Source organism: Scyliorhinus torazame, chromosome 21 (genome assembly GCF_047496885.1).
Source record: "Scyliorhinus torazame isolate Kashiwa2021f chromosome 21, sScyTor2.1, whole genome shotgun sequence".
In the NCBI taxonomy this organism is placed as follows: Eukaryota; Metazoa; Chordata; class Chondrichthyes; order Carcharhiniformes; family Scyliorhinidae; genus Scyliorhinus; species Scyliorhinus torazame.
This window is the reverse complement of record NC_092727.1, coordinates 82,533,432-82,556,147: the sequence shown is the minus strand read 5'-3', so window position 1 is coordinate 82,556,147 and position 22,716 is coordinate 82,533,432. Positions and strand designations below refer to the sequence as shown.

At 51.8% G+C, this 22,716-nt stretch overlaps 1 protein-coding gene across 2 annotated transcripts in view; it reads left to right on the top strand.

Moving 5' to 3' along the window:
- Positions 1-22,716, top strand: part of LOC140398375 (vesicle-fusing ATPase) — a 405,179-nt gene that overhangs the window by 164,855 nt on the left and 217,608 nt on the right. For both annotated transcript variants that reach the window (XM_072486990.1, XM_072486991.1), the window contains one exon: positions 4,957-5,144. In XM_072486990.1, coding sequence (XP_072343091.1) covers positions 4,957-5,144 — 188 coding nt within the window. The remainder of the gene's footprint in view (positions 1-4,956; positions 5,145-22,716) is intronic.

Here is a 22,716-nt window from a genome sequence, read left to right as displayed (position 1 = left end):
TTCTGTTTTGCCTGGCCCAGCGCAGGATTGTTTCCCTGTCTTTGTACTGTTGCAGTTTATCTGTAACTGCCCTCGGGTGTTTCCCCGCCCTGGGCTTCGGGCTCAGCGACCGGTGTGCTCTGTCCATTTCTGGTGGGTTGGGGAAGGTTTCCCTCCCACTAAGTTGCCCAGCATCTCGGCCACGTAGGCCATGGAGTTTCTACCCTCGATCCTCTCTGGTAGACCCACTATCCTGACATTTTGTCGTCTTGAGCGGTTTTCCTGGTCGTCCACCCTGCCCTTCAGGCTCCCCTGCGTTGTGCCCAGTCTTGCCACCTCTTTCTCCAGGGCCGTGATCTGGTCGCTCATGTCAGTCACGGCTTTTTCCAGCTCCTTAAGGGTCGCCTCTTAGGCTTCCAGTTTCTTCTCTGCTCTGCCCACGGCGATCTGCACCTCCGCCAGGGCTTGGCCATTGCTGCTGTACTGCTATGGTGTTCCCTCAACGCCTCGGCAAAGGCTCTATGTCTGCTTTGGTCCCTGCCTTGCTTTCCTGCTGGTGTTTCCTCAACGCCTCGGCAAAGGCTGCCTTCCAGTTCCCCTCTGGCCCAGGGGGACGATGTTCCTGCCTGCCAGTTCATTTTGTTGCGGCGAGGCTTCCATTCCGCCGTTTCGTGCGTCGATTAGCTCGTCTGAGCGGGCTCGAGTATTGCCCCGTTTGCTTTTGGTGCCCTTTATCCCTCTGCTTTGGCCCCCTTCTGGAATTTTTCCCCCCCTCCCCCTCTTTTTTCCCCCCTCCTTTTCCCCCCCTTTTTTCTCTTTCCCCCCCCCCTTCTAAAAAGACTTTTCAAGTAAGGTTGGTTATTTTTTGAAAAAAACTGTCCCTTTAACAGTTTTCTTTTCAAAGTTTTTTTTTTTTTTTTCCCCCCACCAAAAAGATTTTTCTCCTCCTCACACCCAGGGACCAGAGAGTGAGAGAGAGAGGCTTGGCTTCTGGTCGGGCAGGAGTCCCCCATGCCGCCTGCCTCGTGGTCGTTGCCGCCTGGGGGCGGGGGGGGGGGGGGGGGGGGGGGGGGGGGGGGTCGGGTCGGTACACGTTGCTGGCTCGGGCCGCCACTCCTCCTGCCCAGCGTTTCGCAGCCTCGTGCGTGGTGGGTGGGGGGGTTGTGGCTCGGTCGTGCCCAGTCGCAGACCCGCGCTCCGATGTGTTAGCTCCGTTCGGGGGGGTGGGGCGCGACTCTCTCCGGCCCCGGCTCCTCTCTCACACCTTTCCTCCCCCGGGACACAGCTTACCGGTCTGGTCCCTTGTGGCCTCTTCTCCTTTTTCTGATTATGCACAACTTAAAGTTATCTGAAAGCAGAGCATGATTTTTTAAAAATTGAAGTTCAGGATTAAGATCAAGTTTTTAAGTTGCAGCCCAAAATGAACATGAGAGAAGCAGGTTTATTGCTGACATACAGCAGGTTGTACAGTAGAGGGAGGAGGAAATGTAGTGTGACTATAGCCAAGCCATGCTTATTCAATGCACAATCTTCAAGTTCGCTCATGTTTAATCAGCTGTTTTTGAATAGATTCATGGGTCAATTGGAAGTTGGACTGTTGGCATTAAAACATTTAAATTTTTCTCCTGAAGTTAGTCAGGAAGATTTCTCTCTACATGAAAATGCATATTGTCATAAGTAGGCTTCAAATACAGTTACTGTGAAAAGCCCCTAGTCGCCACATTCCGACGCCTGTTCGGGGAGGCTGGTACAGGAATTGAACCCGCGCTGCTGGTCTTGTTCTGCTTTACAAGCCAGCTGTTTAGCCCACTGTGCTAAACCAGCCCCTCCTGTACATCATATTTCTCCTGTATTTCTCTGCACATCGGAAAGGTTCTTTATACCTTTTTTTGTGTACCCAGAAATTAACTGGTTGAATGGACAACCAAATCTTTCATGTGCAAACTGATCTATTATTGTCTCAGAAATTGTTGGGTTAATGCCGCAAGTCAGGACTTCTGCCAGTGCTGGTGGGAATAGAAATAGGACTTTCAGCCCCATGAGCCCATTCTGTCATTCAAGTAAATCATGTCTGACCTGTTTCTCGTCTGCATTTAACCATCTATTCTCCAATGTTTCCTGATGCCCCTACTCAATAACAATCTGTTGAGCTTCCCTGATAATTTGTTGGGACACCATAATTAGCTGTTTGATGGTGTATGATACTTTCCCCATGCCTATTATGTTCTGAAGTATGAACCTTATTTGGTTCCATGGCTGTGCTCGCCATTATTTTGCTGATTAAAGATTAAGAAACTCCAGATGCAGGAATTTTCACACGCCATGCAGCAGCTTTCCCCCCACTTGATGGGCTGTCCTTATTCCAGTGTCAGTATTCCATATTTATTTATTTATTTATTTTTAAAATTTAGAGTACCCAATTCATTTTTTCCAATTAAGGGGCAATTTAGCGTGGCCAATCCACCTAGCCTGCACATCGTTGAGTTGTGGAGTGTTGCTCTTATTAGCCTTAGTTTATTACCTCTGATTATGTCACCTTTGCTCATGAGTCGCCAGGTATCTTTCTGATACCACCACGTGGTTCAAGCTCGAGTTGTGATTAATAAGTCAGCACACCGCTTAGTAAGATTGAAATCAACGGTCATTTATTATATACAACAAGTAATGCTTACACAATAATGCTACTCTCTATATAGGAACCTACCACTACTGGCCAATACTTAACTTTAGGAAGGGCCCACCAGGTCAGGGAAACGAATGGCTTATCGAATCGGATCTGGCCCGCGGGATTCAAAAGGCTGATACGGGTCGATGGCTAGGAGTCTCTATCGGGTAGCGATCGCTGGAGTCAAACTTACGCTTTCTGGTTGATGTTCTTGCGAAGGTTGCGAGCAGGCGAAGAAGGGAGAGAGAGAGAGATCTGAACTTGGCCCCTCACTTTATAGGGTCCCGGGGCTTCCCGCCTCTTGGGGCGGCCCTTGACCCTGAGTCCCAAGTGATTGGACTTGTTCCTAATCACTGGGTTCGATATATCCAATAACGGGGCGATTCCTCGATCGGGGGTTGGTCGTTCACCTGTCTTTGTTTCGGCCACTGGAGGCGCCGACAGGTCTGGCCCGGCATTCAATTGCTAATATGTTGCAATTGTTCCTGGGGATAGCCGATTAAACTGCAGATGTCTGGGTTGATGTGCTGCTAATAATCTTGAGTATCGATCTGGGCCGACTTCCCCAGAGCCGAATACGCTATTCTGTCTGCAGCTGTCCGTTTGTGTCCTGTTGCCTGCTTTTCCCATCAGCCTTTTCGGTTAGCCATTTTAAATCGGGTTTTGGTCAAATTAATAGGGAATCAGCCATTTTAGGTGGCCAAAGGAGGCGAAACCCACACAAACACTGGGAGAGTGTGCAAACTCCACACGGACAGTGACCCAGAGCCGGGATCGAACCTGGGACCTCGACGCCGTGAGGTCACAGATATAGGTTGAGAGGCGATAGATTTAAAACTGAGATGAGGAGGAATTGCTACTTGCAGAGGGTGGTGAATTTGTGGAACTTGCTGCTCCATAGTGCAGTGGAGTCTGAATCATTAAATGGTTTCAAGAAGGAGATGGATATATTTCTGATTTTTTTTTTTTAAAAACGGGTTAAAGGGATATGGGGAACAGGCATGGAGGTGGATTTGAGACCAGGAGGAGATCAGCCACGATCTTTCTGATTGAATGGCGGAGCAGGCATGAAGGGCTGAATTACCTGCTGCTCCTAATTCCTATGTCCCTAAATATCAGCATATTTCAAAAGCTGCTAAGACGATTCAGTATCAAAAATAGCTAATGTGTTGAACAGTTCTGAAGGCCGCCTGATCACCCGAGTCAATGCTGCGAATTTCCTTGTCTGACTGAAAGTTCTTTCACTTGATAAACAATGTAAGAAATAGGGAATTATCATAGAATTTACAGTGCAGAAGGAGGCCATTTGGCCCATCGAGTCTGCTCCGGCTCTTACAAAGAGCACCCTACTGAAGCCCACGTATCTACCCTATTCCCGTAACCCAGTAACCCCCACTTATCATTTTTTGGACTAAGGGCAATTTAGCATGGCCAATCCACCTAACCACATCTTTGGACTGCGGGATGTAACTGGAGCACCCGGAGGAAACCCACGCAGACACTGGGAGAACGTGCAAACTCCGCACAGACAGTGACCCAAGTCGGGATTGGATAAGAGAAAATATAGATGGATAAGAGAAAATGGTCAGCCCAGAGTTTCAGGGTTTCAGTAATTTTGTAACTAGCACTGGACCAAAACCTATGGCCATGTCCTGAAACATTTTGGCCCCTCATAGTACATTGTGAAGGTTCTCCACCATATCAACCATGTCCAATATTGATCTACTCCTGAGGACCAAGAGGCAGATTCTCCGAGATTGCATTTTACACAGGCAAGGCACTGTGTCCCATGTACTAGTTGTAGATGGCCTCAATTCTCAGACCAATGCCTCAGGGATGGGCAATAAATGCTGGCCAGCCAGCGACAACCACATCTCATTTACGAATAAGAAAAACACGTTGGTTTTCTTTGGTGCAGTCCACCTATGGGAAAATTATATATAGCCCCTTTGACTTTTAAGGAAGTCTTTAATCTGTCTATTGTATATTATTTGTGATATTCTGCTTACAAACACAGCCATATAATGTTTAACCTTTATGACCTTAATAGTTACCCTCTGGACAATTCCAGAAAATTGGTTCGTTGGACCGAAGGTGCTTATCCACTGCAGGTTTCACTTGATAGCATTTTACCAAGTCCACTGGGTTCTTGACATGATGCCACCTTTGTTTTCATCAGTTCTCTTGGAGAAAGCTATTGTTCCAAAAAGAAGCATGATAAATTATTAATGTATTGGTAGATGTTCAAGCTGCAATAAATTTTGATAGTACTTGATATGTCAGTCATTTTTGCTATTCTCTTTGCTCCCCAGGCTTGCCAGATGAGAAGGGGAGAGTGCAAATTCTGAATATTCACACAGCAAGAATGCGAGAGCACAATCTGCTGAGCGATGATGTTGATGTTCTCGAACTTGCCCAAGAGACCAAGAATTTCAGTGGTGCCGAGTTGGAAGGGCTAGTGAGAGCTGCTCAGTCAACTGCAATGAACCGACACATAAAGGTAAGCAGGGTTCAGTGGCAGTTTCCTAAAATACATAATTTTCATTCATAGCTGCACCAGAAAATGGAGGCATATGTTCTCGCCCCTTCTCAAAAAATCAACCCTTGACCTTTCCATCCTTGCAAACTGCCACACCATCTCTGACTTTGTTTTCTCTCAATCCTCGAATGTGTTCTTGTCTCCAAATCTGTGCTCTTCTTACCCAAAGTTCCATGTTTGAATCCCTCCAATTATTTTCTTTTCCTGCTGCAGTACTGAAATGGCCCTCATCAGTTTCACAAATGACATCCTATATGACAAAGGTAAAATACCCCTCCTCGTCCTTCTTTACCTGTCTGAGAACTCTTTACTGTGCCCAGCTGGGTGGACCTGCATTTGCCAGATTTCATTCTTAAATATCTAATTTTAGTCAGAGAATCACTTACAATGGCTGCTCTTCCCTCTCCTGTACGGGTACTTTTGGTATCTCGCAAAGATCTGTCCTTGCCCTGTTTTTAATTCTCATTGACCGACTTCCCCTGGGCGACACCATCTGAAACAAATCAGTTTGCACATGTATATTGATGGCACCCAGCTCTATCTCTCCACCACTTCTCCCAATCCCTCCATTGTCTCTAAATTGTTGGACTGCATCTGTTAGTGGGTGAGCAGAAATTTTCACCCAATTACATATTGTGAAGCTGTAGCCTTTCTTTCCTGCCACAAACACTCCCTTAACACTGACTCCATCGCTGTCCCTGGCAAATGTTTGAGGCTGAACCAGACTGCGTATGACCTTGGTGTGATATTTGACTTGGCGACTTCAAAACCATGCTATCACTAAGACTGCCTATTATGTCTCCTGACTACATCCCTTCGCTCATGATGTGAGAACCCTCATCATGCCTTTGTTATCTATCTAAGTTTGACTATTCAAACACAGTCTTGGCTGACCTCTCACATTCTACCTTCCGTACACTTGAGGGCATCCAAAACTTTGCACATGTCCTAACTCACTGAATGGCAGCAGGGCGTAATGAAGTGGAGATGGCAAACAGGCAGATATTGTGTGACACATTGCTACCAACTACATCGGCCAAATGATGTCCTGCAAGCAGGGAGCTAGGAAGTAGATTAAAAAAACAGGACCTAGACGTAATCTCTAGATTACGTCGGTGCCACGTGCTAGTGAGTATAGAAATAGGAGGTTAGTCCAGATGAATGCGTGGCTGGAGAAATTATTGCAGAAGGGGAGGGCTTTAAAATTCTGGGACATTGGGACTGTTTGTGTGTCGGGGGGGATCTATACAGGGCACCTGAACCGAAATGGGACCAGTGTTCTTGCAGGGGGTTTGCTAGTGCTGTTGAGGGTTTAAACTAACTTGACAAGGGGCTGGGGTCCTGAGAGAAGGTTCAGCAGGGATAGATGCACAGCCGAAATTAGAAGAGACATCACGTGAGCCAGGAAGGCATAGACCAGTTAAGCCACAAGGAGTCTGTGCGGAGTCTGCACATTCTCCCCATGTCTGCGTGGGTTTCCTCCAGGTGCTCCAGTTTTGTCCCGAAAGACGTGCTGTTAGGTAATTTAGACATTCTGAATTCCCCTTCAGTGTTCCCGAACAGGTGCTGGAGTGTGGCCATTGGGGGATTTTCACAGTAACCTCCTTACAGTGTTAATGTAAGCCTACTTGTGACAATAAAGATTATTATTATTATGAATCAATTGCAGCAGTAAGGAGGGACGACATCTTAGAAGGCTCTTCAATTGAAACCACAAGGATAGAACTTAAAAACCAAAAAGGAGCAATCACATTGCTGGGAGAGTTCTATAGGTCCCCTAACAGTCTGAGGAAAAATAGAAGATCAGATATTCAGGCGAAGTGTAACAGTAATAAGATAGTGACAATGGGGGATTTCAACTTCTCCAACATTAACTTAGGTAACCAAAGTGTAAAAAGTTTAGAGGGAGCAAAATTCTTAAAATACATCCAGGCGAACCTTTTAAACCAATACGTAGAAGGACCCACAAGAGAGGGAGTGGTCCTGGATTTAATTTAAGGTAACAAGTTTTTTTAAACAAACATTTTATTGAGGTATTTATGGTTTTATAACAATAAATGATACAAATACAAATGTAAACATAATTTAGTGCGTAACCCATCCCTCCATCTCCCACTGTTGCCGCCTAATCTATTCGGGTAACAAAGTTGTTGAAGTATCAGTGGGGGAGCATTTTGCAGCAGCGATCATAACACTGTTAGATTCAAGATTGTTATGGGGAAGGGCAAGGATGCACCCAAGATCAAAGTTCTAAACTGGGGGAAGGCTGATTTTAATAAGATCAGATATGATTTGGCCAGAGTGGATGGAAGCTGACACATTTGAGTAAATCTGCGACAGAGCAGTGGGATGCATTCAAGTAGGAAATAGGAGAGTGCAGAGCCAACATGTTCCAATCAAGAAAAAGGGTGGGTCCAACAAATGCAGTGAACCCTGCATATCGAGGGATATACAGTATTGGATAAGGAAAAAAGGGAGGCTTATGGCAGATATCGAGGGCTCAAAACAGCAGAAGCCCTAGAGGTGTATAGAATGTGCAAAAGGGAACTTAGAAAAGAAATTAGGAGAACAAAAAGGGGACATAAAAGAATACTGGCAGGTAAAATAAAGTAAATGCCGAAGCTGCTTTACAGGTATTGTTATAACCTGCCTGCTTACCATTGGCTGGGGACTAATGACAGTCCCACAATCCTGTGGGAGTATGAGCTTCCCCAATGAGGGGGGCGGAGAAACCATAAGTAAACTCCATGTATAAATAAAGCTGGCCAGTTTGGAACCAGCAGCAAGGAGTGTGCAGCAAGGGAAGTTGCTGCTGCTGTTAGATATATATAAATGTTATTACTTTGTATCCTTAAAACTCGTGCTGGATTCTTTGTGGCCCTCACAAAACTGGCGACGAGGGTTAAAGTGAATAGCTGTCTACACTGCTGAAGCCACCTCCCTGGATTTTTGTTGGATACAGGTTGGAAGTTTTCTATTATACCATGCCTCTATACGGACGTTTGGATGTTTTTGATGCTGTGCTGGAAAGCTGGAACCAGTACGCACAACGGATGCGTTACTATTTCCGGGCAAACAATATCACCGAAAAAGAGCGCCAGGTGGTCATATTGCTCACCGCCTGCGGCCCGCATACGTTTGGGGTGATTAGGAGCCTTGCGTACCCAGCTGCGCCGAACACCAAAACGTTTGATGAACTTGTGAATTTAGTGGGGCAACATTATAACCCAACCCCGTCCATGATAGTCCAGCGTTACCGGTTTAATACTGCTGAGAGGACCCCAGGAGAATCCCTTGCCGACTTTCTATCCAGGCTACGCAGGATTGCGGAGTACTGTGACTATGGTGAGACCTTGTCAGAAATGTTACGCGACCGTTTGGTTTGCGGTATTAACAATGCGGCCACCCAGAGAAAGTTGTTAGCTGAGCCAACATTGACTTTTCAACAGGCCATTCAAATAGTATTGTTCCGAGAGAGCGCAGAACGAGGAGTGCAGGAGCTACAGGGAATGGAGGTGCATGCCTTGGGGCGCAACACCTTCCGTCCGAAAACTTCCCCCCACACTCCTGCGGTACCTTGGGCGAGGCGACGTCCGGATCGACGCCAGTGGCCGTAGGACATTCCTCCCCGAAGGGAGCCTTCTCCAGAACCAATGGATGAGGAGCCATGTCCGTGTCAGACTTGTAGGCGCTGACCCCGTTGCGGACGCCGGTCCTGGGGGCGCCAGAGGCGCCATCGTTCCGACCGAAACTGGGACCAGCCCAGGGGCCGTACCTTCCATGTGGCTGAACCTGCGGCGACTGCTCCTGAGGAAGTGGAGACGGAGGATGACTGCCTGCAGCTGCATTGTGTGGCAGCTCCCCGTGTGGCCCCCATTAAGGTGACAGTACGGATCAATGGTCACCCACTTGAGATGGAGTTGGACACTGGCGCAGCGGTCTCCGTGATCGCCCAGAGGACATTCGACCGCATCAAGCAGGGTATACAGACCCTTACATTAACCGACTCACAGGCCAGGTTGGCCACCTACACAGGGGAACTACTGGATATTGCAGGAACTACAATGACCCCTGTTGTTTATGGATGCCAGGAGGGGCGTTTCCCACTTATCGTGGTGCGCGGCCATGGGCCCAGCCTGTTGGGTCGGGACTGGTTGCACCATTCGCGGTTGCAATGGCAGCATATCCTTCAAACAGTTTCTGGAGGGTTGACTGAGGTGCTAGGACGATACCCAGATGTATTCCGCCCGGTTTGGGAAAAATAAAAGAGGCCGTAGCCCGTATCCAAGTCGAACTAGGAGCCACGCCGCGCTATTTCCGGGCACGCCCGGTGCCTTAAGCCTTGCTCGAGAAGGTAGAAGGGGAGCTCACTCGTTTGGAAACTTTAGGTATTATCAGGCCCGTCCGTTTCACTGACTGGGCAGCACCAATTGTATCTGTAATGAAGCCAGATGCCACAGTTCGCTTGTGCGGCGACTATAAACTTACAGTGAATACGGCTTCCCGACTCGACCGATATCCAATGCCTCGCATAGAGGATCTCTACGCAAAGCTTGCAGGCGGACTCTCGTTCACAAAATTAGATATGAATCACGCCTACCTACAGTTGGAGCTGGACCCTGCCTCCCGACCATATGTATTGATTAATACACCCCGGGGCCTGTATCAATATACACGGTTGGCCTTTGGAGTATCCTCTGCCTGCGCTATTTTTCAACGTGTTATGGAGGGCATTTTGAGGGGTTTACCGCGTGTCGCTGTCTACTTAGATGACGTTTTGATTACAGGGACGTCGGAGCAGGAACATTTGGAAAATCTGGAGGCTGTCCTTATACGCTTTACGGAGGCTGGAGTCCGTTTACGTCGCACAAAATGCGTATTTCAGGCAAAGGAAGTAGTCTACCTAGGTTATCGGGTGGACCGCGAAGGTTTGCACCCCGTCGCAGAGACGGTGCGTGCGATTCAACAGGCCCCCGTCCCGACTGACACTTCGCATCTTCGTTTTTTTTCTCGGTCTCGTAAACTATTACGGGAAGTTCCTCCTCAATCTGGCAACTACGCTGGCCCCATTGCACCTTCTGCTAAAGAAAAATCACACCTGGGTTTGGGGTCAGCCGCAAGAAACCGCTTTCCGGCAGGTAAAGCAACAATTGTCGTCGTCTGGGTTACTAACCCACTATGATCCTGGAAAGCCTTTGCTCGTCACATGTGATGCATCCCCGTATGGTATTGGGGCCGCCTTGTCCCACAAGATGGAGAACGGGGCCGAGCGGCCAATAGCTTTCGCCTCCCGCACATTGACTGCAGCGGAGAAAAAGTACGCGCAGATCGAGAAGGAGGGCCTGGCAGTGGTTTTTGCGGTGAAACGCTTCCACCAGTATGTGTATGGCCGCCATTTCACTATCGTGACTGATCATAAGCCTCTGCTGGGACTTTTCAGAGAGGATAAGCCAATACCGCCCATTGCTTCCGCACGGATCCAGCGCTGGGCTTTGTTGCTTGCTGCATACGAGTATTCTCTGGAGCACAAACCAGGAACGCAGATAGCGAATGCCGACGCACTGAGCCGATTGCCTTTATCGACCGGCCCCATGTCAACCCCCACGACCGGTGAGGTGGTTGCAACCCTAAATTTTATGGACACCTTGCCTGTCACGGCACCCAGACGGAGCCAGTCCTGTCAAAGGTTCGGCACATAGTCCTGTATGGTGGGCAGCATAGACAGCTCCCAGGCAAGTTGCGGGCATTTTCCTCCAAGCTTTCAGAATTCAGCGTGGAAGACGGCATCCTCTTGTGGGGGATGCGTGTGATTGTCCCGGAAAAAGGACAAGAGCTGATACTAAGAGACTTGCACAATGGGCATCCAGGTGTGACCAAAATGAAAATGTTGGCCCGGAGTTATGTCTGATGGCCAGGCCTCGACACCGACATTGAGAAGGTGGCCCAAAACTGCTCCATTTGCCAGGAGCATCAGAAGCTTCTGCCGGCCGCGCCCCTACATCACTGGGAATGGCCAGAGCACGCTTGCATGCAGATTTCGCAGGCCCTTTTCAAAGATCCATGTTCCTTCTATTAATCGACGCCCAGTCTAAATGGCTAGAGGTGCATAAGATGCTGGGCACAACGTCCTGCGCAACAATTGAGAAGATGCGTTTGTCTTTTAGTACGCATGGCCTCCCCGAGGTGCTGGTCACGGATAACGGCACTCCATTCACGAGTGAGGAGTTTGCGTGGTTCATGAAGATGATCGGCATACGCCATATCCGCACTGCCCCATACCACCCGGCTTCAAATGGGTTGGCAGAGCGCAGTGCTGACATTCAAACGAGGCCTAAAGAAGCAGTCTTCCGGATCAATGGACACGAGACTGGCTCGCTTTTTGTTTTCGTATAGGATCACCCCCCATGCGGTGACTGGGGTAGCTCCCGCAGAACTCCTAATGGGCCGGAGACTTCGCACCCGCCTTAGTATGGTTTTCCCGGACATTGGCGCAAAAGTACGCCGCACACAAGAACGGCGGGGACAGGGTTTTTCTCTGCATCGGCCGATTCGGCAGTTTGTGCCTGGTGACCCAGTGTTCGTTCGGAATTTTGCTGGTGGTGCCCAGTGGGTTCCTGGCATAATCTTTCGCCAAACTGGCCCTATATCTTACCAGGTGCAAGCCCAGGGTCATCTCCAGCGCAAACATGTAGACCACGTTTCCCGCCTCGGAGCTCATTTCTACAGCCGCAGAGACCAGAGACAATGGAAGGTAGTCCTCACAATCTTCCTCTGGTGCCTCACTCAAAGCCTGCGCAGGTCGTTACAGAACCGCGCGGAGATAGAGACGCTGAGCTGACAGAGGCAGCGGACTCTGACTCCGAGGTGGAGACACAGGACGCATCAGAGGGGGAATCCTCGGGTCCACGGGCCGTGGATGTAGAACCATTACGCCATTCATCATGGAAGCGCCGGTCTCCGTCTCGTTACACGCCGCCTGATCCAGCGCCGCGTGCAAATGGTGTCCGGCCTGCGGCAAAACAAGTCCGACGCCCTCCTTCGCTAGGGTCTTCGGTGGATTCCTTGGACTTTGGGGGGAGGGATGTTTTAACCAGCAGAAGCCCTAGAGGCGTATAGAATGAGCAAAAGGGAACTTAGAAAAGAAATTAGGAGAACAAAAAGGGGACATGAAAGAATACTGGCAGGTAAAATAAAGTAAATGCCGAAGCTGCTTTACAGGTATTGTTATAACCTGCCTGCTTACCATTGGCTGGGGACTAATGACAATCCCACAATCCTGTGGGAGTATGAGCTTCCCCAATGAGGGGGGTGGAGAAACCATTAGTAAACTCCATGTATAAAAACAGCTGGCCAGTTTGGAACCAGCAGGAAGGAGTGTGCAGCAAGGGAAGTTGCTGCTGCTATATATAATATATATAAAGTTATTGTAAATAAATGTTATTACTTTGTATCCTTAAAACTCGTGCTGGATTCTTTGTGGCCCTCACAAAAGGTATATTAAGGGTAAATGGATAACTATGGAAATAGGGCCCATTAAGGACCACAGTGGTAGTTTGTATGTGGATCGGAAGATGTAGGTAGGGTTCTAAAAGAATACTTTGTGACGGTATTCACTCGTGAGAGCGGTGGCATAGATATAGAAATCAGGGAGGAGGGCTGAGATGAAATTAAAGAGATCAACATAGACATGGAGGAGGTTCTGAGTGGTCTGGCAGGCTTAAAGGTAGACCAATATCCAGGCCAGATGAAATGTATCGCAGGTTGTTGAGCAAGACCAGGGAGGAAATAGCAGGGACGCTGGCAATAATTTTCAGTTCCTCTCTGGCTACAGGACTGAAGGATAGCCAATATGGTACTATTATTCAAGAAGGGAGGAAGGGATAAACCAGGAAACTACAGACCAGTCAGTCTAAGCAGTGGTGGGAAAACTGTTGGAAGCAATTCTGAGAGACCTGCATTTCAAGAGGCAGGGATTTATCAAGAAGAGTCAAGATGGTTGTGTTAAGGGGAGGTCATGATTGACCAACTTGATTGAATTTTTCGAAGAGGTGACCAGGCGTGTAGATGAGGGGAAAAAAAGGATATGGTCTACTTGCACTTCAAGACTTTTGATAAGGTCCCACAGGAGAGACTGATAGTGAAGGTAAGAACTCATGGGATTCAAGGAATTCGGCATATTTGATCCAGAATTAGTTGAGTGGCAGGAAATAGAACATAGAACAGAACAGGCCCTTCGGCCTTCGATGTTGTGCTGAGCATTGCCCGAAACCAAGATCCCCTCGCACTCGACCCCCCCTATCCCCCTCGCACTCAACACTCCCCATCCCCCTCAACCACCCCATCCCCCGTCCCCTTCAACCACTCCCCCACCCCCCCTCAACCACCCCCCCCGTCCCCCTCAACCACCCCCCCCCCGTCCCCCTCAACCACCCCCCCCCCCCCGTCCCCCTCAACCACCCCCCCCCCGTCCCCCTCAACCACCACCCGTCCCCTCAACCACCCCCACCGTCCCCTCAACCACCACCCCCCCCGTCCCCCTAACCACCCCCCCCGTCCCCCTAACCACCGCCCCGTCCCCCTAACCACCCCCCCCGTCCCCCTCAACCACCCCCCCGTCCCCCTCAACAACCCCCCCCTGTCCCCCTCAACCTCCTCAACCCCCGTCCCCCTCAAATCCCGTCCCCCTCAATCCCCGTCCCCCCGCCCCCCTCAACCCCCGTCCCCCCCGCCCCCCTCAAACCCCCCCCCTCAACCCCCCTGTCCCCCTCAACCCCTCCCTCAAACCCCCCGTCCCCCTCAACCCCCCCCCCCCTCAACCCCCCCTGTCCCCCTCAACTACCCCCCCGTCCCCCTCAACCAACCCCCCCATCCACCTCGCAACCATCCCCCCCCCGTCCCCCTCAACTACCCCCCTGTCCCCCTCAACTACCCCCCTGTCCCCCTCAACCACCCCCACCGTCCCCTCAACCACCCCCCCGTCCCCTCAACCACCCCCCCCCGTCCCCCTAACCACCCCCCCGTCCCCCCGTCCCCCTCAACCAACCCCCCATCCCCCCGTCCCCCTCAACCAACCCCCCATCCACCTCAACCACCACCCCCCCGGTCCCCTCAACAACCCCCCTGTCCCCCTCAACAACCCCCCCGTCCCCCTCAACAACCCCCCCCCCGTCCCCCTCAACAACCCCCCCCCCCGTCCCCCTCAACAACCCCCCCCGTCCCCCTCAACCGTCCCCCTCAACCACCCCCCCGCAACCCCCCTGTCCCCCTCAACCACCCCCCCGCAACCCCCCTGTCCCCCTCAACCCCCCCCATCCCCCTCAACCCCCCCCTCAACCCCCCCGTCCCCCTCAACCCCCCCTCAACCTTCCCCTCAACACCCCCCGTCCCCCTCAGCTACCCCCCCATCCCCCTCAACCACCCCCCCATCCACCTCGCAATCAACACCCCCATCCCCCTCAACCATCCCCCCGTCCCCCTCAACTACCCCTCTGTCCCCCTCAACTACCCCCCTGTCCCCCTCAACTACCCCCCTGTCCCCCTCAACTACCCCCCTGTCCCCCTCAACCCCTATCACCCTCAACTACCCCCCTGTCCCCCTCAACCACCCCCACCATCCCCTCAACCACACCCCCCGTCCCCTCAACCACACCCCCCGTCCCCCTAACCACCCCCCCGTCCCCCTCAACCACCCCCCCGTCCCCCTCAACCACCCCCCCGTCCCCCTCAACAACCCCCACCCCGTCCCCCTCAACAACCCCCACCCCGTCCTCCTCAACCACCCCCCCGTCCCCCTCAACCACCCCCCCCGTCCCCCTCAAACCCCCCCCAACCCCCGTCCCCCCCCCGTCCCCCTCAACCCCCGTACCCCTCAAACCCCCCCTCAACCCCCCCGTCCCCCTCAACCCGTCCCCCCCGTCCCCCTCAACCCCCCCGTCCCCCTCAACCCCCCCGTCCCCCTCAACCCCCCCGTCCCCCTCAACCCCCCCGTCCCCCTCAACCCCCCCGTCCCCCTCAACCCCCCCTCAACCCCCCCCCCGTCCCCCTCAACCCCCCCATCCCCCTCAACCCCCCCGTCCCCCTCAACCCCCCCCGTCCCCCTCAACCCCCCCCGTACCCCTCAACCCCCCCCCTCCTCAACCCCCCCCCCTCCTCAACCCCCCCCATCCCCCTCAACCCCCCTCCCGTCCCCCTCAACCCCCCCCCCCGTCCCCCTCAACCCCCCCCCGTCCCCCCCCTCAACCCCCCCCCATCCCCCTCAACCCCCCCGTCCCCCTCAACCCCCCCGTCCCCCTCAACCCCCCCGTCCCCCTCAACCCCCCCGTCCCCCTCAACCCCCCGTCCCCCTCAACCCCCCGTCCCCCTCAACCCCCCGTCCCCCTCAACCCCCCGTCCCCCTCAACCCCCCGTCCCCCTCAACTACCCCCCCATCCCCCTCAACTACCCCCCCATCCCCCTCAACTACCCCCCATCCCCCTCAACCACACCCCCCCATCCCCCTCAACCAACCCCCATCCATCTCGCAATCAACAGCCCCATCCCCCTCAACCATCCCCCCCGTCCCCCTCAACTACCCCCCCGTCCCCCTCAACTACCCCCCCGTCCCCCTCAACTACCCCCCCGTCCCCCTCAACTACCCCCCCGTCCCCCTCAACTACCCCCCCGTCCCCCTCAACTACCCCCCCGTCCCCCTCAACTACCCCCCCGTCCCCCTCAACTACCCCCCCGTCCCCCTCAACTACCCCCCCGTCCCCCTCAACTACCCCCCCGTCCCCCTCAACTACCCCCCGTCCCCCTCAACCACCCCCCCGTCCCCCTCAACCACCCCCCCGTCCCCCTCAACCACCCCCCCGTCCCCCTCAACCACCCCCCCGTCCCCCTCAACCACCCCCCCGTCCCCCTCAACCACCCCCCCGTCCCCCTCAACCACCCCCCCGTCCCCCTCAACCACCCCCCTGTCCCCCTCAACCACCCCCCTGTCCCCCTCAACCACCCCCCTGTCCCCCTCAACCACCCCCCTGTCCCCCTCAACCACCCCCCTGTCCCCCTCAACCACCCCCCTGTCCCCCTCAACCACCCCCCTGTCCCCCTCAACCACCCCCCTGTCCCCCTCAACCACCCCCCTGTCCCCCTCAATCACTGTCCCTCGTCCCCCTCAATCACTGTCCCTCGTCCCCCTCAATCACTGTCCCTCGTCCCCCTCAATCACTGTCCCTCGTCCCCCTCAATCACTGTCCCTCGTCCCCCTCAATCACTGTCCCTCGTCCCCCTCAATCACTGTCCCTCGTCCCCCTCAATCACTGTCCCTCGTCCCCCTCAATCACTGTCCCTCGTCCCCCTCAATCACTGTCCCTCGTCCCCCTCAATCACTGTCCCTCGTCCCCCTCAATCACTGTCCCTCGTCCCCCTCAATCACTGTCCCTCGTCCCCCTCAATCACTGTCCCTCGTCCCCCTCAATCACTGTCCCTCGTCCCCCTCAATCACTGTCCCTCGTCCCCCTCAATCACTCTCTTCTCCCACCCCCCCCCTCAACGTCCCCGTCCCCCTCAACGTCCCCGTCCCCCTCAACGTCCCCGTCCCCCTCAACGTCCCCGTCCCCCTCAACGTCCCCGTCCCCGTCCCCCTCAACGTCCCCGTCCCCGTCCCCCTCAACGTCCCCGTCCCCCTCAACGTCCCCGTCCCCCTCAACGTCCCCGTCCCCCTCAACGTCCCCGTCCCCCTCAACGTCCCCGTCCCCCTCAACGTCCCCGTCCCCCTCAACGTCCCCGTCCCCCTCAACGTCCCCGTCCCCCTCAACGTCCGTTCTGTCTCCCTCAATCCCGTCCCCCTCAACCCCCGTTCTGTCTCCCTCAATCCCGTCCCCCTCAACCCCCGTTCTGTCTCCCTCAATCCCGTCCCCCTCAACCCCCGTTCTGTCTCCCTCAATCCCGTCCCCCTCAACCCCCGTTCTGTCTCCCTCAATCCCGTCCCCCTCAACCCCCGTTCTGTCTCCCTCAATCCCGTCCCCCTCAACCCCCGTTCTGTCTCCCTCAATCCCGTCCCCCTCAACCCCCGTTCTGTCTCCCTCAATCCCGTCCCCCTCAACCCCCGTTCTGTCTCCCTCAATCCCGTCCCCCTCAACCCCCGTTCTGTCTCCCTCAATCCCGTCCCCCTCAACCCCCGTTCTGTCTCCCTCAATCCCGTCCCCCTCAACCCCCGTTCTGTCTCCCTCAATCCCGTCCCCCTCAACCACCCCCCTCCCCCTCAACCTCCCGTCCCTGTCCCCCTCAACCAACCACCCGTCCCCCTGTCCCCCTGTCCCCCCCCCTGTCCTCCTGTCCCCCCCCCCTGTCCCCCTGTCCCCCCCCCCTGTCCCCCTGTCCCCCCCCTGTCCCCCTGTCCCCCCCCTGTCCCCCCCCCCCGTCCCCCTGTCCCCCTCAACCCCCCTGTCCCCCTCAACCCCCTATCCCCAAATAGAGTGTGACGGTCGAGGGGCATTTTTCTGACTGGAATCCTGTGTCCAGTGGGGTTCCACAGGGATCAGTGTTGGGGCCCTTGTGGTTTGTGGTTTATATAGACATGGATGTAGGAGGGTTGATCAGTAAGTTTAATAATAAGGGGATGTAAAAGGAAGAGACCATTAATAGAATAATTAAACGTGAGAGGATAAAACTCCTGGTCCAGATGGACCACACATATTAAAAGCAGCTGGGGAAGAGATGGTGGAAACACAATTACATATATATTCATTAGAAACCAGAGTAGTAATAATAATCTTTTTTGTCACAAGTCGGCTTACGTTTACACTGCAATGAAGTTACTGTGAAAAGCCCCTAGTCGCCACATTCCGCCGCTTGTCCGGGTATACAGAGGGAGAATTCAGAATGCCCAATTCACCTAACAGCATGTCTTTTGGGACTTGTGGGAGGAATCCGGAGCACCCGGAGGAAACCCACGCAGACACGAAGAACGTGCAGACTCCGCACAGACAGTGACCCAAACCAGGAATCGAACCTGGGACCCTGGAGTTGTAAAGCAACTGTGCTACCCACTACCTACCGTGCTACCCACTAGCTACCGTGCTGCTCTAAGTTTGCAGATGATACAAAATTTGGTGGATGGCAAATACTGAGGAGGTTAGCTTTCAATTACAGGAGGATATAGACGGGCTGGTCAGATGTGCTGATCAGTCTCAAATGGAATTCAATCCTGATAAGTGTGAGGTGATGTACTTGGGCAGGACAAACCAGGCAAGGGAATACTTGATAAATGGCAAGACCCTGGGAAGCACCGAGGATCAGAGGGACCTTGGTTTGCATGTACACCTGTCCCATAAGATAGCAGATCAGGTGGATATAGTGGTTAAGAAGGCATATGGTATACATGCCTTCATTAGCCGAGTCATAGAGTTTAAGAGAAGGAAGGTTATGCTGGAACTGTATAAAATGTTGGTTAGGCCATAGTTGGAGTATTGTGTGCAGTTCTGGAAACCATATTATAGGAGTGATGTGATAGCATTTGAAAGATTGCGGAGATTTACAAGGATGTTGCCTGGGCTGGAGAGTTAAAGGTTTGAAGAAAGGTTGGATAGACTGGGGTTGTTTTCCTAGGAGCAGAGGAGTCTGAGGGGGGACATGATTGACGTGTTAAATTATGAGGGGCATAGATAGAGTAGACGGGAAGAAACTTTTCCCCTTGGTGGAGGGATCAATGACTAAGGGACACGAGATTTAGAGAGGATGTGAGGTCAAACCTATTCACCCAGAGAGCGGTGGGCGTCTGGAACCTGCTGCCTAAAGAGTGCTTGAGGCAGAAACCCTCATGACATTTAGGACGTATTTAGATGTGCACTGCCAAGGTTTTGGGCCAAGTGCTGGAAAATGGAATTGGAATAGTTAGGTGGCTTTATTTGACCTGTGCGCAGACAATGGGCCGAGAAGGCCTTTTCGATGCTGTAGACCTCTATGACTGTCCAAATCTTGTGCGCACTGACACACACTGGCCCTGAGTTAAGCAGCAACTTGATTTTAAAATTCTCATCCTATTTTCAGATCCTTCCAAGGCCTCACTCCTTGCTATCCATATAACCTCCTCTGGCCCCACCACCTTCCATGATATCTGTGCTGATCTTATCCTTGCCTCTTGACAATCACTGCATCTTTGGTGGCCGTGCCTTCAGTTGCTTGGGTCCGAAACTCTGGAGCACCCTCCTCTTCACCTCACTTTCCCCTCTAAGGTGCACTGCAAAACCTAACTCTTTGACCAAGCTTTTAGTAACCTGTCCTCATCTAACGTGATGCAGTGTCAGTTTATTATAATGTACCTGAGAACACCTTGGGATGTTTTATTGTATTAAAGGTGGCAAAAAAGTAAAAGTTGTTCTGATTTGTATTACTTTGCTAATGTTTCTGGGATTGCATTCTCATCGCTATACATTGCCGCCTGATGTGCAATGAAATCAGATTAATTAATGACCTCATCATAGAGGATCCTCTAGGTAAGAGTGATCACAACATAATGGAATTTTACATAAACGGAGGATGGGAAATTAGTATCTTACCATTGTAATTGCAAATAAACATTGGACTTCTGAAATATCTCAAATGTTTTGCCGCTGCTTTGTTATCACCTGAGCGGTGGCAGACGTTTAAAGAGATATTTCAGAAGTCCAGTGTTTATTTGTGCAGTATCTCTCTAACTCTTATATGATTCTCTTGGGTACTTTTAGGTCATGTAGTGTTTTAGCTATTGCTTTTATGTTGTGCATTATGTGGATTTTGTTTGCTGCATAAATGTTGGAAGTCATCTCAGCTGAGTAGGTCTCAAACCAGCCCTTGTTCCACCTTTGCAAATTATCCTTCTGAACCACATAAATGATTGAGCTTAGTGACTTTCAAGCTGCTTTAATGCCAGCATTGGTGCTTCCTGATAAACCGTTGGTAGATCGTAGTGCTTCTCGGGCGGCACGGTGGTATAATGGTTAGCACTGCTGCCTCACAGTGCGAGGGACCCGTGTTCGATTCTGGTCTTGGGTGACGGTGTGGAGTTTGCACGTTCTCCCCGTGTTTGTGTAAGTTTCCTCTGGGGGCTCCAGTTTCCTGTCACAGTGCAAAGATGTGCAGGGTAGGTGGATTGACCATGATCAATGTGCGTGGTTATGGGTATAAGGTGGAGGAGTGGACCTATGTAGAGTGCTTTTTCGGAGGGTCAATGCAGACGTGATGGGTTGAATGGCCTCTTCCTGCACTGCACATGAATCTAGTGATGGTGGGAAATGCTGGTATTTGGCATCATTACTTGTGCAAGCTTGTTGATGCATGGTGGGCTGTTGTGTTTGGAACTATGAACCTTTGGGGTGCACCTTCACTCTGCTGCTGACAGGAAAGTGGTCGGTGTCACAATATGAGCTGGTGGGTGCAGGTGTGGAGGACTTTGGGCAGATCTCACCTCGTGATGGCCAAGTCTTAGTGCCAAAGTCCAGACCTTTGGTGGCGCCATGATACTGTAAGGGCCCTTCCTCTTTATTCACTTATTTGCCCTTTCTTTTATTTTTTTGTTATCATTTTTGGTTCATGAATTATTGATAGACATCTGTCTTTAGGTCAAGCAGCAGAATTCAGAAGTTACAGGAGAGAAAACTCTGCTAGTTGGAACAGGTGCTTGAGACTTTTCGGCACCAGAGAGAGAGATGGGGTGGGACTCGGTTTGATTGATTGGCTGGTGGCCAATGAATGGGACAAAAGGCCCACTCTGCCTGGTAACCGGTGGTGATTGGATCCTATCGCAGTGGAATGAATTTCAGAGTCCCATGGAGTTTCAGTTTGACTACTGAAAGCACCGAAAATCTCTCTCTCTGTCTGTGTTTTCTCCAGAAAGGCTGAGAGTGCTGTATTCCTGAAGCTTCAGAGAACCTGAATGAATGAATCTAAAGGAAAAACCATTAGAGGCTACAGACAAAGACAAGAACCTTCTCCCTCTCTCCTGTATTTCTGAAACTACAGAGACCCGAATAAATCTACCATAAAAACCTCAAGCTAAAAGTAAAGTTTGAAGAGGAATAATGTGCTGGAAACAACCATCTGAAACAAAGACTCCTTTTAGTTATGAATTTTTTTTTTTACCCCTTCCCGTGCGTACATGGAGGGTGGGGGCAAGTTAAATTGGTGAATTAGAAATCAGATAACCGTTAACCAGTTGAATTTGCTGCATATTTCATTACAGTTCTTATTAATAAAAGGTAATTGTGTTTACATTTACAAACCTGGTGACTGTAATTGCGAAGGGCCAAAGACTATGGGTATTTTTCAAAGAATTATTGGTTAATTCACTTGTGTTGTGACTCTGGGTCATGTGGGCAGGAATTAACTGCGCACCAGCCCAAAGTGCTGTAACAAAACATTGTGGTGATGCCTGCCCTGAAAGAAAGTGTTGATGCAGAACACATTCAGGATACCAAGTTCATGAAAGCATTATCTGTTGTCATTGTTCTTTCCCCACCCCATGATGACTGAGGCATGTTGGCCATGAATCACGGTCTGTCACAACATGTGCATTCAGTCACCCAGGCTGAATAGCCTCTCGCCATATGAAAACGTCACCTAGGGGGTGGTAGAAATGATCTTTATCTGAGATGCTGGCATACAGTGTTGGTATGTGGGGGCACATGTTGTTGACTGTACCTCCATCAGGTGACAACCAAAGCGAAATGAGGCTCTTCAAGATTGCTACTGGTGAGTCAATTGACTTTGACAGCTTTTTGCTCACTGCAAAGCCTACACCATGCTCACAGTGGTCTTCAGTGCTCCCTCTGTGCCTATAGAACGTGCCATGAACTACACAAATCAAACCTGTGTTGGCTAATTTCTTTGGGTGGCAATGTTGACACCAAGCTTGTACACCTCACGGGCAGTCAAGACCATCTAGCGTGCACTTCCTGTGGAACCGGCTCATTCATGCCAGGGCACATAGTCTTCAAATCTAACTTCCAAGCCGAATAGTTACCACTCTATGCATTGCCCAGGCATGGTTTTAGGGACATGGTTTTAGAAGCTGCAGACTTGCCAAGCTTCTGTACACCTCTTTCAATCTTGTGCCGACGATAAATCCAGAAGAAACGCAAAGGCCTAATGACATCTAGGGCCTGGTTCGTAGCGGGCGTTGCCGGAAGTTACGAACCTTGGGGAAACACCAACTGCCACTTGAGATTTTGTTGGATTTACTCCCTTGGCTATTAACTCTTGGATGTTGAAAGGCACGACCGGCAGGGCGCAGATGAACATGTAACCTTGTCCTCTAGGTGTGCCATTCCCTGGCCCCTGTCATGGCGATCAGCCCCCCAACCTCCAGTGGCCGGTTAAACCCAGCCTAGTCACTGATCCCTTGTGCTAGAGACCCCCTTCCTTGGCAAATTAAATTAAGTTATATTAAATCATCTCACTCGCCCACCAACCCGGCAATTTAACCCCCTCCGTAAATACTCATATGCCTCAATATTGAACCACCTCAGTAAATCCCCACTGCACCAGTAACTCTTCTCCTCCCCCACCCCACGTTCTC